Source organism: Telmatherina bonti (assembly GCF_933228915.1).
Source record: "Telmatherina bonti genome assembly, chromosome: 18".
In the NCBI taxonomy this organism is placed as follows: domain Eukaryota; kingdom Metazoa; phylum Chordata; class Actinopteri; order Atheriniformes; family Telmatherinidae; genus Telmatherina; species Telmatherina bonti.
The window spans coordinates 18713605-18731679 of NC_136616.1; the positions used below are offsets into that span (position 1 = coordinate 18713605).

At 37.0% G+C, this 18075-nt stretch overlaps 1 protein-coding gene across 1 annotated transcript; it reads right to left on the reverse strand.

The window, feature by feature from the left end:
* Positions 1 to 6945: 6945 nt before the first annotated feature.
* Positions 6946 to 16915, reverse strand: LOC306769213 (uncharacterized protein; the record flags this gene model as incomplete). The annotated part of the gene is made up of 6 exons (XM_079257779.1): positions 6946 to 6965; positions 9026 to 9395; positions 11539 to 11682; positions 11799 to 11899; positions 12003 to 12063; positions 16871 to 16915. The coding sequence occupies 6 exons, from the start codon at positions 16913 to 16915 to the stop codon at positions 6946 to 6948; spliced, it is 741 nt and encodes a 246-aa protein (XP_079113905.1).
* Positions 16916 to 18075: the final 1160 nt, after the last annotated feature.

Below are 18075 nucleotides of genomic sequence, written 5' to 3' on the forward strand. Positions count from 1 at the left end.
TTTGAGCCTTGAGGGGATGTTCAAATAGTGGGCTTTCTATGCGGAGTTTGAATGTTTTCCTTGTGTCAGTGTGGGTTTCCTGCATACATGCTGGTTTTATTGATCACTCTAATCACAGATGTCATACACCAATCCTCGAGGGCCGGTGTCCTGTAGGTTTTTGTTGTCTCTGTGCTCCAAAACACCTGACCGAAATGACTGATTAGGTTCACAAGAAGCTGTTTGATCCATTTGATTTGAAACTGGTGTGTTGGTGCAGGGAGACAATAAAAACCTGTCGAATATCGACCCTCAATGACTGGAATTTGACAGCCTTGCAAGTTTAAACCCTCCCTAGGAATGAATGTGAGTGTTAATGGTTGTTTGTCCCTCTGTGTTGGCTCTATAATGGACTGGTGACCTGTCCCCAGTGTACCAATGATTGTTGGGATAGCCTACTGCTTCCCTGTGACTTAATTGGACTAAGTGGTCGTGACAACGAATGAATGCAGAGGCAAAGATATTTTCATTCATTTCCAAACTGTGCACCACAAAGCTGCAAACACACCTTTGAGTTAACAGGGCTCCTGGTGAAACAACATGTGCTGATTAATAATTTAGGTAATAGTCTAGACATGCTGAGCAACATGTTCTTAGTTGAAATTACCAAAAGACCTGAAACACAAAGATAAAAACTATTTGCATGATGTAAATGATTTTTTTAAGTCATTTGCATGACTTAAATGGACTACAGCTACAATGTTTTATTTATAATTAGTTAACAGAAAACAATCAGATTCCAAGAATTTTGTATGGTAGTTTTTATTTTCATCCATCCATCCATCCATCCATCCGTTCCTCCCTCCCTCCATCCATCCATCCATCTTCTGCCGCTTATCCGGGGTCAGATTGCAAGGGCAGCAGCTAATCTAGAGTGGAATTATTTATACAACTGTTATAATAGTTATGATCATTTTACTGATATGCTTTAGACCCTTTAAGTTTTTAAAATAAAGTATTTTACATGTAAATAAAAAAAGATGACAAAGTCAAATACAAAGAGGATATGGAAAAAATTAAAACACATATACTAAAAATCAATAAATGAAAAATCTTAATTAATTCCAGGGGAAATTACAAACAAAAGAGCAAAGGAACAAGCCAAGTGAAAAGTAAATTATATGTGCATTCTGAATTAAATTAAATGATATGTGACTGATCCCAAAGGATAAATTAGGGGAAATTTGGATAGTTGAAACACACTGATTATAAGGTAATTTAGATTTTTGCAGTATATTAGAAAACAGAAATGGAAATTTATACATGAATAACAGTCAGTTTATAGTTAATCTATATTCACCATAATACAATGTTTTTTAAAGTTTTAAAGTTTTTAAATTTGAAAGTATACACAAGGTCAGCTGGCTGAGCAGACTTGGACTTTGAAACAGTTATCATGATCATCCCTGCAGATCTAAAAATAATGTAATGAAGTATAAATATTCCAACACCAAACCCTAAAAAACCAGGTAAATAATGAGATTTATTTTTTTTAAACTTATAGTATATGCTGTTTAAGACTTCTCTTGAACTGAACATTTCTCCTTCAGCTGTCCTTACTATGTAAGTATATGGGAATAGTGGCTGGGTTGGGAGGTGGAAGTACTTCTGTGCACTTTACATGCATGAGTGTATGAAAGAAAATGATTGCATGTGTTTTGTTTTTAAGTATATGAAGGCTGATTTTTATTTTGTTTTGCTGTTGATATTTAGTTTATTGTTGTTGTGTAAAGCTCTTTGTTCTGCTTTTTTGTAGGAAAAGTTCTATACAATTGAAATATGTAAAGACATTATTGCTCCAATTAGCTTTATTTTTTTTAAATCATTCTTTCCCATCGCAATCATCACTGACCTAGCAATACTGAAAATGTGTGCATGTGTCCCTGTCCTGCCCTATCAAATCCCAACTGATTGAAGCACAAGGTCACCTTTCATAATTTTACTTCTGCTTGAACCTTTATCTTGTCAAAAGAGATTTTTTTACTTTTGCATTGTCTCTTACTGCCATAGGCATGTTTGTATTCTTGCCCACAGCCTCCTGGTCCATATAAAAATAGATCCATCTCCCAATAGGGACAGGTAAAGTAAAAATGCTGAATTGTCATTATTAAAATTCAAGTTCCTTGGATAACAATTTGATTGAACTTGCATTTATGTGGAACTTGTTTACCTTCTCAAAGTGCCTTTAGATGGCTTGTTGGCAGACTACTGGTATATGTGGTGCTGTCCATAGTGCTGAAGTTACATATAGCTTCGCCATCATAACTTTCAGTTTTGATCCTGCCTCACAATATCCTGTATTATAATTCCTATTTCTAAATACACCATTTTGATTTCTTTTCATCAGAATCTAAGATACAAATTACAGCAATGTTCGTATAACTTAAGAAAGTAATTATGATTTAATAAATGGCGGCAAAAAGACTGTTTTGTTTATGCTAGTCCTTCCACCAAACAGGTATAGAGATCTGTGTTGGAGCAACACCAGCAGAGCACGGACCAGAAATGGAACTTGTTTTCATACAGTCAGAGAATTTTTTCAGACACACAAAACAGAATTTCACCTTACATCGAGGGCAGAGGAGGTGTTTACAGCTTGTATTGAGATGCTCCAGCAGACGCGCCACAAATAAATCTACTTTCACCCTTTTTAGAAATATGGTAAAGAATACAGGTTGGTGATTAGATCACAAGTTGGAAACAGATCAGTACAAATTACAATATATCTTTGTTTTGTGTTGCAGCCTACCTCTTCTAGTTGTTTCATACACCAGTTGATGCAGACATGGGGGATGTTGATGCAATGTACTTACTGCTCTGGTTTCAGCTGCATTCAGGGCCATGTTTTTTTCAAAGTACTCCCTTTCTTCAGCAGTCAGAAGAGCCATTTTACAAACCTCTGCATAAGGCCACTCTGCACCGCAACCAAAGACGCCACAAACAAATCTACTTTCACCCTGTTTAGAAAAATGGTAAAGAAGACAGGTTTGTAATTAGATCACAAGTTGGAAACAAATCAGTACAAATTATATTTCTTTTGTGTTGCAGTCCACCTCTTGCAGCTGGTTCATACACCAGTTAGTGAGAGACATGGGGGTCACAGCATGACCACAAGACATCTGTGCTCTTCTAGAAGAGAAATCTTCACACAAAACTATTTAAAGGGACAAGAAAATTTGGATTTAAAATGTAGTTAAATCTAAAACACCAGAATTAAAATCTGTTTCTTTTTTCTTCAGCCCGTAAACTTGCCATCTAAAATGTCCTCTCCGTCCACTAATTTAAGCGTAGTGTCACGGGGGTCATAACACTTCTCTGGTTTTGGAGATGCATTTGTAACCATCCTTATTTGTTGCAATGGGCCGAAACCGCTGGATAAATTACATTAAAGAATTTTTTTTTTGGTTTAAATGTCAAAAGATTAGAATAGTAATAGAATAGAATAGAAAGTAGAACTTTGAGCTTGAGTTTTTAAGGTGGGACAAAAAGAAACGGCACATGGTGGTCTATTTAACTCTCGCGCGCAACAGTCAGTGATTGCATTAAACAGTTTTACTTGCACCAGTGGTGACCAGTGGTGACTTGCGTGGCGATGGTCTTTGGGTTGAGTTTGTTTCACGTGAAACAAGAGCTGCTGCTGCATCTGGGTGTGAAATTACACACCTACTTGACCCACTTACACTTTCAGTTAAGCTGAGAGACGATTTAATTGAGTAGGCCTACAAAGAAATAGTAATACGCAATATCTACGAGGATATTTATAGAACATTATATAAAAATTTAGAGAAATGATCAAATTCAAGTGATCGTATTAATTTCCTTGTAACTTATCCAAAACGTAATAACAGTTTAAGTCACGACTGATGAAAGCGATAGCGAAAGTAGAGACTTTCCACGATCAGCATTAATATGATCATCAAACAAAACAGCTCCGGAATTTCCCGTGTCCAATACACTCCTCATATTGTAAATAAAGTGATATTTTCTAACGCATTGTAAATATATTAATATCTTAAGTCATAACTAAAAATTATTCGTATGGCTGTGCATCGTGCAATAGGAGACAGACTGGGGACACCCCCATTGACTTTTGCCAAAACATTGCTAAGTGTTTTGGAGCATAATACAACATTTAACTCGTAACTTTAAGGAACTACTTGGTCAAAACGAAAACTATTGGTGAAATCAAATTTATATTATGAACCTAACTAAAATGTTAGGGGTTGTTTTTAAACTTTATTTTGCTTGTTTTCATCGGGATAAAATGGCAATGAATCTTCAGAATCAAGCCTCAAATCAAAAGGATTTGAGAGAGTCAAGTCCACTGAAAAATCCCCTAACTTTCCACCTTATGACAAAGGTTAATCACAATATTGTTCTATATAAACGAAAAAAAGACTATTATAAAAGGCTTGATTGGAATACCTCCCCTTAAGACCGCCCCGCTAGACTATAAAATCAGCCCCGCTGAATACGCAGCTGCAAAGTCAACAGAGACTCGTGTTTCAACAGGAGCAACAATGTGCAAAGCTGAGTCAATCACTCTTCGCTCCAACGCAGGGGAGCTCAAGAGGATAAACATGTTCAACAAACAGCATCCGCAGCAGGGCTCATGTGTGACGGTTCTGGATCTGAAACAACGCGCATCGAAGGAGTTTCCTAAATCAGGTAATGAACCGATGACATTCTGTGAACTGGCACATTAATATCCTACTTTAGGTTAAACACAAAACTGAAACCATTGCCTACATTAATCACTTTATAACACTTCAAATGAATAACAAAATGCTATCTGTGAAGAAAATCGCGTTTTCCTGGTAATAACCTGTCCTCCTTGAGGAATAACACACACTCTTGAATATGCTGTTGATTGGGAAAATGAACATTTTGCTCGTGCGCAACGTTAGGTGTCAGCCAGATATGGCAGGCACGGAATATAGGAAATTTATATGAAGAACTATTTAAGGATACCTCTAACGCTTTTTCTTTCTTTCTTTTTATTTATTTATTTATTTAAATGTATTTTTATTTTTACTTTGTGTGCAGGATCAAGCCCTAGCCAAGTGCAGCTGATCGTTGTTAACAAGCCGCTTGACAACGACTCTGCCCCACTTTGCAGATGCGGAATCAAGCCAGAGTCAGTTGTCCAAATGGTCCGCAAGGTTCACGGAGGCTGACGGACAGCAGCGGAACAAAGAGTCCACACCGGACCCACCAGAACTCTTCCTGCTTAGAAAACACGTGTCAGTTCGCACTTTATGCATGTATACTCAGCAATTCTTTAATTTACAAAAAAATAAGCTTTCATCGTCACATTGAACAATAATGTGTTTGGGATATGTTTTTAATTTATGTAAATTTATTGTTTAAAAACTTATTAAAATATATTTTCTCATCATTTTCATCATTGTGTGATTTAATTTGAATTATAGAATAAAATCAGACTTAAATCTTTGTTGCATTATAGAGTCAATGATCCTATGTGATCTCAACAGTTGTAAACATGTCAGTGGCTTGCAAGACGTTTATAATGAGGTGTCCAAGGAAAGGCAAACATATTGGAGTGGACAGTCCAGTCAGTGAAGGACAAACTTCAGTGTCCAGAAGGATAACTTTGGCTACAGAGACAGGGTGTTAGGAACTCCTAAATAACAGTTTTGAGCTCTTTCCAGTAAAAAAATAAAAATAAAAAAATCTCTTCACAAATTTTAAATAAAATGATAAAATATATTAATTTTGAAAATAATAATGAAAATATTTCATTTATGTGAATGAAATGCAAGGTATGAAGTTTAAAAAGGAGCTAACAGGCATTAGAAAAGCAAAATATTCTTTGTTGCCCAGAGGAAAGAGTTTTTTAAACAGTGTTCATATTGCAGGTAAACAAACAAAAAGACTCATGATTGACCAGTTAACAAATGAGATTAATCTGCCAAACACTCATACCTACTCCACTATCATGACCCTAATCTTGTTAGTCATGAATGATGTTGGCTCTACTGGACAAATACATCTAACACTTGTTGTCACCTTCTGTCATTAATTCAGAAAACACACATTTATATGTCATCACAATATTCAACTGAGTACAATTTTATTCATACAGCATTTTGTCAGTTGCATCAGGAGCAACCCAAAGTGTTTTACACAACAGAAGAGAACATAAAATAAATAAAAACCTAAAAATAACATAGACTTTAAGTTGTAAATAATCATAATGATACAGACAGTGATAAAACCAAGAACATAGGCATTTACTTTGATTCCCATGTTGATAAACTTGATGAGCAGAGGTGGCAATTCCTGGTCTTGAAAGTAAAAGTCTCGGTAGCTATTCTTAGTGAAAACACCTGATCTAAATGTACAGTTTGGCCAATGAAACATTTAATTCAATTTTGCAGACAAGCCTTTATAAATTACTCAACCTGATGTAAAAATGATCAGTTCGATAATATGGTTAGGTACAATGACCTTTAAAATCCTCAAAGGGTAGCTCCAGTCTGAGAAATGAAGGTGGTTGTATGGACCTTATTGTTATCCCGCAGTCATATGACAGTGTTCAACAAAACTGCATGTGTCTAATGGTGTTTCTCTGTGTTTTCTGTGATAAATTTTTATCACCTGTTAGATTATCAAAAGTCTATAAAACATACCACAGGACACAGAGAGCCCTCAACTTTCAACTACCCTGCTTTTAAAAGACACGTGGTGAAGCAGAAGAACACAAACACTGAGAATATCAATAAAAACATACAAAAACATGAACATTGTGCAGAAGAAAGTAGTATTACACCCTACTTCAATTATCTGTGTAATTTCAAAATGTTAGACAGAGATATTTTTTATTGAAAGATTTTGATTGAAACAGTTATTGTGACAGGTGGAGAGTGGTGGTAATCTGGTGTGTTAAGACTCCTTCCAAAGACCTAAAAGTGTGAATAATCTGAATTTAGGTCATAGGTTAACCTCAAAGTAAGACAACTAAGTCCTAGAAATATATTTAAAAGTAGAAATTATGAATAAATACAGAAGCAAAGCTGTTTTCATGCATTCCCAACTAAAGAGCACAAAGCTGCAAATACTTCTTTTTCTTTGTGGTGTAAGAGATCAAGAAAAGAGAGCAGATAACCTACAAGTGGAATAACTCAGATAACATGTTACATGATGGTAATTATCATTTTAAAATATACTTTTGACCTTTAAAAGTTAAGAATATAAAATGTTTTACATCTAATTGAAAAAGTAATTAAAGAAAAAATTCAGAGGGTATGGAAGAAATTAAAACAAATATAAAAAAAGTAAATGAATAAATGATTTCTTTATTAATCCCAGGGCAAATCATGAAAGGCAGCAAGAGAAACGGGTTAACAAACTGAACCTATGAATGCACATTGAATTAAATTGAATAAAAGATGACAGTTTTTTCAGGAAAGTTTGGGAAATCTAGACTTTTGCAGAAAATAAACTGAAAATGAAACAAATAAAATGCAAATGTAATTTTAGAGTCATTCTGTTTTTATTATAATACAATAATATGAATAGTTGATTATCAAATGTTTTCAGTATCTGAAAGAGCGTATTTATAAGTAGACACAATGTCAGCTGACTGAGTGTTAACTAAAAGATTGTTCCAAACCCAAAAAGCCACAACAGTAAAAATGATGATCAGATTTTTGATGAAGCTTACAGGAAATGCTCTGTAAGATTATTTAGCTATGCGGCTGTAATCTGCTGGGGGACTTCCCGTAATGCATTGAACATTTTTCCTCAGCTGAACTCTCTTCACAATTCTTCTCAGTAGCTTTTTTTTATTTATTTTTTTTTTATTCTGCTTCCTCAATCAGATTTCCCTAACCTGGTGTTACTAAATTACATATAAACATATTTTATTTCCTACTAATAAACTGATTTGAATTAAAATAACACGACAAAAGTAGGTTGGATTCAAATAGATAATTGGATTGAACTAGCTTGTATCTGTTTGGATTGTACTGACCATGCCTACTTTTTCAATGGCAGAGTTGTGGATAGGGAATCTGTTTTTCGCAGATGACTGATCCTGTTGGCTTCGTCTGGTCGTGATCTCCAGCTCTCACTTGAGCGATTCGCAACCGAGTGTGAAGCGGCTGGGATGAGAATCAGCACCTCCAAATCGGAGACCATGGTCCTCAGCCGGAATAGGGTGGATTGCCCTCTCCGGGTCGGGAGTGAGATCCTGCCTCAAGTGGAGGAGTTTAAATATCTCGGGGTCTTGTTCACAAGTGAGGGAAGGATAGAACGTGAGATCAACAGACGGATCGGTGAGGCGTCTGCAGTAATGCGAACTCTGCGCCGGTCTGTCATGGTGAAGAAGGAGCTGAGCCAGAAGGCGACACTCTCGATTTACCAGTCGATCTACATTTCTACCCTCACCTATGGTCAAGAGCTGTGTGTCGTGACCAAAAGAACGAGATCTCGTATACAGGCGGCTGATATGAGTTTCCTCTGCAGGGTGGCGGGGCTCTCCCTTAGAGATAGGGTGAGGAGCTCGGTCATCCAGGAGGGGCTCAGAGTAGAGCCGCTGCCCTCCGCATCGAGAGGAACCAGTTGAGGTGGCTCGGGTATCTGGTCAGGATGCCTCCTGGACGCCTCCCTGGTGAGGTGTTTCACGCGCGTCTCTCTGGGAGGAGACCCCAGGGAAGACCCAGGACACGCTGGAGGGATTATATCTCTTGGCTGGCCTGGGAACACCTCGGGGTCCCCCCCGCAGAGTTGGCAAACATGGCTGGGGAGAGGGAAGTCTGGGCTTCCCTGCTTAGGCTGCTGCCCCCGACCCGACCCCGGATAAGCGATAGAAGATGAAGATGAAGAGTTGTGAATAGTATATCTGTTGTGCTGTCCGTGGTGCTGAAGTGATAGATTTATTTCCTCTGCCACACAGGAACAGAAGTCTGTCTTGGGGCAACACCACTGGAACATGGTTCAAAAAAGGAACTTGTTCTCATACATTCAGTGGAAGTCCTCAGACACACAAAACAAAAACTCACCCTACAGCGAGGACAGGAAACATTTTTACAATCAATTGTGCTGTGTTCAAGCAGACAGCCACAAGTGGGACAGGCCCGGATGGAGGGACACCCAGTCACTCCTGTTATGGACATAAATGTGATGTCCGGGCAGGATCTCAGTGTTTCCAGTGAGAGGTTGCAGCAGCCATCATTTCCACAGCGGTCTGGTCGTGGGTGTGGACCCTTCCATTTCCTCAAACATTGCCAGCAGAATGCATAGATTCGTCCTCTGTTTGCTGTGCAAACGTTGCAGCAGACCCTCAGATTGAATTGATGATCTCTAACTACTGACGATTGGCATCTGGGGCACTGTGATGCGGCACATTATGAAAAAAAGGAAACACATGGATTTATTATGACTTTTACATTCGGCTCTCATGGATTTGACTGAAAAAATATCAACTACAATGGATGATAAACAATATCTTATGAGTATTTTTGTAGACCTCAAGAAGGCATTTCAGAGGGGTGACTCTGAATTGGATGGCTAGCTATGTTGCAAACAGAAAACAATTTGTTCAGATGCTAAATGTAAAATGGGACATGTAGAATATATATATATATATATATATATATATATATATATATATATATATATATATATATATATATATATATATATATATATATATATATATATGTGTGTGTGTGTGTGTGTGTGTGTGTGTGTGTGATTGTGTGTGTGTGTGTGTGTACATAAGACATAAGTATGTCCTACATTGTGAAGTCGTTTTGATCGTCATTGTAAAGTCAAGTCTAATTTTTTTTTAAAAATAATCTGAGTCAAATTGCTATTATATACTCTGTTGTGTGAAGGCTTTAAAATATTCCTTTTTAGTATGTATAAGTAGCTTTTATAATGCAGAGCCATTTGGGTTGCTCTGTGCATGAAAACAGCGATAGAAATAAAATGTGATTTGATAAACAACAAGAAAAGGAAAAACCCGAGACTTTTTACAACACAGCAGCTTCAGTCAGGAAATCCCCTTTGTTTACTTTCATTATCATTCCGACAGTCACGTGAATTATGAGAACATGATATCATTGTCTGGCTCTGTCTATTAAAAACAAACCAACACACGATATATATATATATATATATATATAGACAGAGCCAGACTCCACCCTTGTGGAGTACCTCAAGGGTCAACTCTTGGACCAAAGTTGTTTATTTTGTATGTGAACGATATAGTAAATGTTTTGAAAGAACTTAAATGTATTCTGTTCGCAGATAACACAACTTTATTTTATTCAGGTAGTGATCTATTTCAGGTGATGGAGGTGGTCCAAAAAGAACTGAATAAAATGAAAAAATGACTTGACTAAAATAAGATATTAATCAATCTGGACAAAACACATTTTTATTGTCTTCACCAACAGAAAGGAAAGTTTTAAGGTGTCATTTCAATTAGATGGGCTGAAGATCCAACGAGTAAAGGAAACTAAGTTCCTTGGTGTAATAATTGATGAAAAGCTAAATTGGAAAACTCATATTAATAATCTCAAACTAAAATTGTCAAAAATAATTGCAGTACTATATAAAATCAAAGGTTCATTGGACAGGAAAGCTTTGTATATTGTATAAAATACATTGTTCATTCCATATGTGACATACTGTCTTGACGTATAGGGAAGCACGTATAAAACATTTACACAGCTAGTATATATTCTGCAGAAAAGAGCCATTAGGATTATTACTGCAAGCTATTACAGAGTTCATCAAATCAATTGTTTGTGCAACATAAACTATTGAAATTTGAAGAAACAGTTCACTATAACATTTTACTTATTTACTTTATTTAAAGCAAATCAAAATCTGTTGCCAGAAAATATTCAGAAAAAATGTATAAAGAAAGAAAGTCCTTATTCATTTAAAAATAAGGGTATTTTCAGAAAAACATAATTTAAGACTACATTAAAAGAGTGATGTATTTCAGTCAAAGGAATCAGTTTGTGGAATGATTTGGACCAAGAAGTGAAATAATTAATATAAAGAATGTGTTTAAAAGGATAATTGAAATAAGTTTTATCAAAGAGATATTATGAATAATATGAAAACTAAATTACGTCCAATGTTGTGAGATAAGATTAAAAACTTATTTTATTTATTTAGTTATATAACTGGAAGTCACAAGAAAATAGTGGGAAAAAACAAAAAAAAATGATTTAATTGGTGGGATGTCTTATACCTGATTAAGTTCTGTAGATTTATTTTCATTTTTGTATAAATATTTTGCTTTTTGTCTGTTTATTTACTGCACTGATGGTTGGGTGTAAAGGGGGGGATAATATAAGACTTTACTACTGCTGCTCCTCATTTCATTCAACTTTAAACTTGAAAATATGTTCAGATTTTAAATATGGTTTGATCTATTGAATGAAATGAATTAATAAAAATAATAATAATTTTAAAAAAAAAAAATCATTTTTAAAAGACATACAACATACTTACTGCTCTGGTTTCAGCTGCATTCAGGGCCATGTTTTTTTCAAAGTACTCCCTTTCTTCAGCAGTCAGAAGAGCCATTTTACAAACCTCTGCAAAAGGCCACTCTGCACCGCAACCAAAGGCGCCACAAACAAATCTACTTTCACCCTGTTTAGAAAAATGGTAAAGAAGAAAGGTTGGTGATTAGATCTCAAGTTAGAAACAAATCACTCCAAATTACAACAAATCAGTACAAATTATATCTGTTTCGTGTTGCAGTCTACCTCTTCCAGCTGTTTCCTACACCAGTTGGTGAGAGACATGGGGGTCACAGCATGGCCACAAGACATCTGTGCTCTTCTAGAAGAGAAACCTTCACACAAAACTGCAATAAAAGATGGGAAAAAGTATCTAATCATTAAATGAAGCTCATAATTTATAAAATAGTCGACTACTTTTTTATTTTCTCGACACAGAAAACTACTTACAATCTAAAACGTCCTCTCCGTCCACAAATTTAAGTGTGGGATCGCAGGGATTATAACACTTCTTTTGATTTTTTTATGCATTTGAACCCATCATTAATTGCCGTATTAATCTGCAAAATAAACATTAATAAAAACACTTCATTTAATTTTCAAGAGCAAAGCATTCAGCTTCACAATGCTAATGGGCAGTGGCATGCACACACAATTTTATGGAGGGGGGGAAATGCACTTTGAGAGCACTTTGTGTGGTGTGTGGAACCGCTTGCCTTATTATAACGGTTTAATGTTTGAGTAAGACTACATGGTGACAAGTGTCAATGCCATTTTATTGGTCTAAGTTCAATACCCTTCTACACTCTTGTGTTCTGCAAACACATTTAGTTTGGTATTTGGCATTGTCAAAGTTTTACTAATTGCATATTGAGGTAAACTCAAGATGACTGAAGGTGTTGTAATCTAAGCAAATTTATTTAGCTAGTACAGATTTATACCTTATTTAGTACTTTACACTATAATCTTTGTGAACAGCTTATAAGATATTCCAGTAATATCAAAAGTAAATGTAAGATTTAAAAGGCCCTAATAAATTAACATATCTCTGATCTCGACTCTAACCTTTCTTAATCATCAGCTACCTCTTCATCCTCCATGTTGTTTGATGACTGCTGTATCCAGTCTAGTACAAGCTATAGTGCTGTACTTCCTCTTCTTTCACTCCCCTCAGTCTTTCCTATCCAGACATGCTCAATTGGTAAATGAAAGATGATATGAATAGGTCTGTTTGGTGACATTACAACGAGGCAGGCAGCTACTTTCTGTGATTAACATTTAGCAAGTAAGAGCTGTGTTATAATTCATCTAAATGAATTATAACACAGCTATGCTGAGACAAATACCGTTTCATATTCTCACTGAGGTGGAGACCTGAGAGATTAACTTACTTTAGGCAAATAGCATCTTGAAAATATAATTAAGTGAATTACTTTTATATTTCCTTAATTATACTGTAATACTGTTTGAAAATCTTTGAAGACTTTTTTTTTTGTCTTATAGATTCATAAATGTGTCTCACACAGCAGGAGGGTCCAACCCACCCCCCTCCCATAATATTGGTCTACAACTACCACTGGAGATTTCAATTCAATAAATTCAGAGATGGGCACAGCACGGGTGTATGTAGGTATTATATAGTATTAAGGATAATAAGAACTTTGATGAGACACTGATTCAAAGAGCAGATGCTCTAACACATATTGTCTATCTGTGCATGTCACTCGGTGTCCTATTATACGCTGGGAAATGAAGATGTGGCTGAAGAGATCACATTTATAAGCTATTCAGGTTCATTAAAAGTTAAACGTTTCCAGACAAGTTTCTTAGCATTTCCTGTTGCTTTTTTGTTTCTTTTCTTTTTAAACACTTATAGGTTAGTTATTCAGAAGACAATAACATCAGAGGGGACACAGGGCACCAAATTTACATCGACCAAGCTTTTTCAAAAGATTTAGCTAATAATAATAATTACTAATAAACAAACAAATAAATAAATGTGCCAGTTCTGATTGTCTTTAACTCGTGAGACTGTTCCAGCAACTGAAAAAAATAGTTTTACCTGTACATTGTGTCGGCAGGAGACGCAAGGCGATCGCCTGTTGTTTACCTTTGGTGTTCATTTAACAGCAGCTGCATGTTGAAAAAGCGAACTGAACAAGTCATCAACAAATACTGCTAAATAAAACTCTCGACGGAAAGTAGAAAATAAGGCAGAAAATGCTAAATGACGTCTCACCTCGCCTTTAAGAGATCGTGTGTTGGTTTGTTTTTATAGACAGAGCCACACAATGTTATCATGTTCTCATAATTCACGTGACTGTCGGAATGATAATGAAAGTAAAATAAGGAAGGCTGATGCCTACAATGTCTTGTTGTTAAGCAAATGAAATAAAATCCATATTTGTTTTTAATGCTCTTTTCATGCACAGAGCAACACAAAAGGCTTTGCATTATAAAAGCTATTACATTAAAAAAAATCGATATTTAAAGAGCCTTTACACAACATAGTGGGCCCATATATCAGCAATTCAAAAATACATACCTCATTGTAGTTTTCTTTCACACACACACACACACACACACACACACACACACACACACACACACACACACACACTTAGGCAGCCCTCGCCCTTCATCTAGACAGTAAACAGCTAAAAGATATTGATAAAATCCTCCTTAATTTTCTTAAAAAATAGGACTCACCACTTAATTTAATTTTTTTTTTAATGAATTATTATGGAAATGGTGGCTTAAATTTCTTAGACTTTGAGACCTTGAACAATAGCTTTAAGATAAATTGGTTGAAACAATTATTTAATAATCCTACATCACTTTTGAATGCCATCCCTCTCTACTTTTTATCTAAATTATTGGTCCTCATTTTTTTCTGCTTTGTAACTTCAATATTGAAAAAAATCCCTTTAAAATTATCTGCTTTTCACAAACAAGCCTTTTTTTTTTCTTTAGCATGGAGCCTTATCTATAAGCACAATTACCGTCCCCATAAATACCCCATTTGGAATAACAGGGATGTTTTATACAAACATAAAAGTATCTTTCTGGAATACTGGTTTAACAATGGGATTGTATTTGTTGAGCAATTATTTGATGAGAATGGCCAACTCCTCTCGTACAAATATTTCCTGTGCAAATTTAACATCCCTGTTTCACCAGGTGACTATGCCAAGGTATTCGGTGGGAAATGTTCAATGCATTATGGGAAGTCCCCCAGCAGATTACAGACGCATAGCTGAAAAATCTTAAGGAGCATTTCCTATGGAGGTAATTACGCTACCATGTAAAACTCTCTTTGTTAAGCCTCAATATAATATTTTCCAATAAACACTTCATAGGAATAAAATTTATTATTTGCATATAGTAGATTATTCACTGTGTTAACATTATTTATAAACCAATTATGTAGAAAAGTGTTTTGTTTGTGTGTAATATTTACACGTTGTTCCACAGAAAGGAGTTATGTGGTGATGCTACGTTCAACTACGTTCTGCAGCAAGACTCAAAAGCAGAGACTCACCCAATATGGCGGCGATGCTGGTTCACTCTCCAGTCCACAGTAAGGCGTCTATGTATAAATTATGTCTATGGTACTTAATGCATCACTACCAATATTCTAGTGAGCAGGGGTCACCAACTCAAGTCCTCAAGGTCTACCATCCTGCAGGTTTTCACGTTTTCCTTGCTGCAGCACACCTGACCCAAATCAATGGATCATAAACCAGCAGGTGCAGAAGATGACAACATGTTGCTGGAAAACCTTTTAATTTGAATAACGTCCATGGAAACACTAAAATTTGGAGGATGGTAGCCCTCGACGGCCGGAGTTGGTGATCCCTACTGGTGAGTTTAATCTTTTTTCAATTTTCAACAAGCAATGTCAATATTCCTATCATGCACAGCTGGATCATGTTAACCATCTTTCTATTATGATTACATGTTTTAAACTATAATGAGTTTCATTTAAGCATTTGAGTGAGGTAATTGAAATATGTAGCAGCTTAGGAAAAAAAGGTGCTTTGGAGGGAAAAAACTTGCTCTTATCTACTGTCAAATTCTGTGTCTGATGGAGTTGATATGTAAGCCGACAGCGTTAACAAGTCCACTTATCATGTCATTATGTGCAAAAATATTATTTGTGAAGTTAGTAAAGAATTTAAATGTCATTTCAGTGTTTAAATGTACATATTTGGGATGCATTATAGCAGTTAGGCACAAATGTTTTCTGCACGTGCCGACTTTCATCTGCATCAATGTGTTTTACCTGACCTTATGCTGGGCATCACTCTGGGTCCCCCCAGGGGAGTCCAACCCCCAGTTTGATTTGAAGTTTCAAGAATTTTACATTTAGATGAATGAAATAACCAAAGCCATGCACTTTACAAATGACTTTCAGCTATTTGTATAATAATGCGGGCATTTTAGCCAGCTTTGCCTCTCAGTGTTACCATTCTGCACCGGTTTTATGTTACTCATGTCTCCTCATCCCCTCCCTGAGCCGTCACCTTATCGTGGTGGAGGGGTTTGTGTGTCCCGAAGATCCTAGCAGCTATGTTGTCAGGGGCTTTATGCCCCTGGTAGGGTCACCCATGGCAAACAGGTGTCTAGGGGAGGGACCAGACCAAGCACAGCTCATCGACCCCTATGATGACGACAAACCTGGGCATAAATGTGGGGTACGTGAGCGAGCGTCTGGTGGCCGGGCCTTCACCCATGGGGCCCGGGCGGGCTCAGCCCGAAAGGGTTACATGGGCCCCACCTCCCGTGGGCTCACCATCTGCAGGAGGAGCCGTAGGGGTCGGGTGCAGTGTGAGCTGGGCGGCAGCAAGGGGCGGGGACCCTGGCGGTCCGATCCCCGGCTGCAGAAGCTGGCTCTAGGGACGTGGAACGTCACCTCTCTGGTGGGGAAGGAGCCTGAGCTTGTGCGCGAGGTTGAGCGGTTCCGGCTAGATATAGTTGGACTCACCTCGACGCATGGCTTGGGCTCTGGAACCAGTACCCTCGAGAGGGGCTGGACTTTCTTCCACTCTGGAGTTGCTCATGGTGGGAGGCGCCGAGCAGGTGTGGGCATTCTCGTCAGCCCCCAGCTTGGTGCCTGCACGCTGGGGTTTACCCCGGTGGATGAAGGGTAGTTTTCCTCCGCCTCCGGGTGGGGGGGACGGGTCCTGACTGTTGCCTGTGCTTATGCACCGAACAGCAGTTCAGAGTACCCACCCTTTCTGGGGTCCTTGGAGGGGGTGCTGGAGGGTGCTGCTTCTGGGGACTCCATTGTTCTGCAGGGGGACTTCAATGCTCACGTGGGCAACGACAGTGAGAACTGGAGAGGAGTGATTGGGAGGCATGGTCCCCTCCCTCTGAACCAAAATGGTGTTTTGTTATTGGACTTCTGTGCTCGTCATGGATTGTCCATAACGAACACCATGTTCCAACATAAGAGTGTCCATATGTACACCTGGCATCAGGATTCCCTGGACCGCAGTTCGATGATCGATTTTATATTTTTTATTAATATAAATATGAAAAGATGATTTTCCCTCAGTCCTTACTTTAGGCCCCTATATTGATTCTTTGTTTCCTTTTAAAATTGAAACTATATGTTGCATTTTAAAGCGCTTTGTGATTTTTATCTTGAGAAAGTGCTATATAAACATGTACTTACTTACTTTACTTACTATACTTACCATAATCCTTGGCTGGTTCGGGCTTACAGGAATATATAAAGGGGGCTTTGAACTGTTGATTTCAATGTTTCTTTTTATTGTTGTTTTTCTATTGTTGTGCTACATTCAGTTTGCTTGAAATCTGATTTACAAATTAAAAGTTTATAGAATCATAGTTTCTATTCTAGGGTTATGCCCCCCTGTTTCTGAAGCCAAGCAATAGACACAGAAGCTGTGTGTTGCATCACCACCATGGAAACTCCCCAACATTTTCATGTTATTGTTTAATTTCTACAGTTACTTTCTGTTTCTTTCTCCATTTAAAAGAAGTCACACAATTGCAGAGCAGCAAAGCTTATCACCCTATCTTATAATCCCATTTTGTCTTTAGTTTTTTTTTTTATTAACTGGTGAATTCACCTCTTTCTACGAGGAATATTCTTCACAGTGAACAAGATGTGGTGTAGGACAGAAACTATAACCACTCCTATCACATAACAGCACTGGTGATGGTGTTTGAGGTAGTTTCCAGTTTTCAATCTGTGGTTTGATCAAATTGTCAAAGAAAAAGAAAGGATAGAAAGGCTTGTCTTCTGCATTGTTTGCAATGTTTTCCTTCTGATCAGACAGTGGATACAAAGGGGACTTCAAGATGAAATTTTATCTAAGTAGAAATCATGCTGAGTATTATATTAATAAATTCAATAAAATGAGTTTTTAGTAAGCTGAAGTTTTGGTTTAAGTTCACTTTGCAAAAGACAAATTGCTCTCCGAAAGAATCATCATGGTAAATAAGTTATGAAAGTTTAAAAGTAGACATTTTTAAGTAAATGCAGAGATGA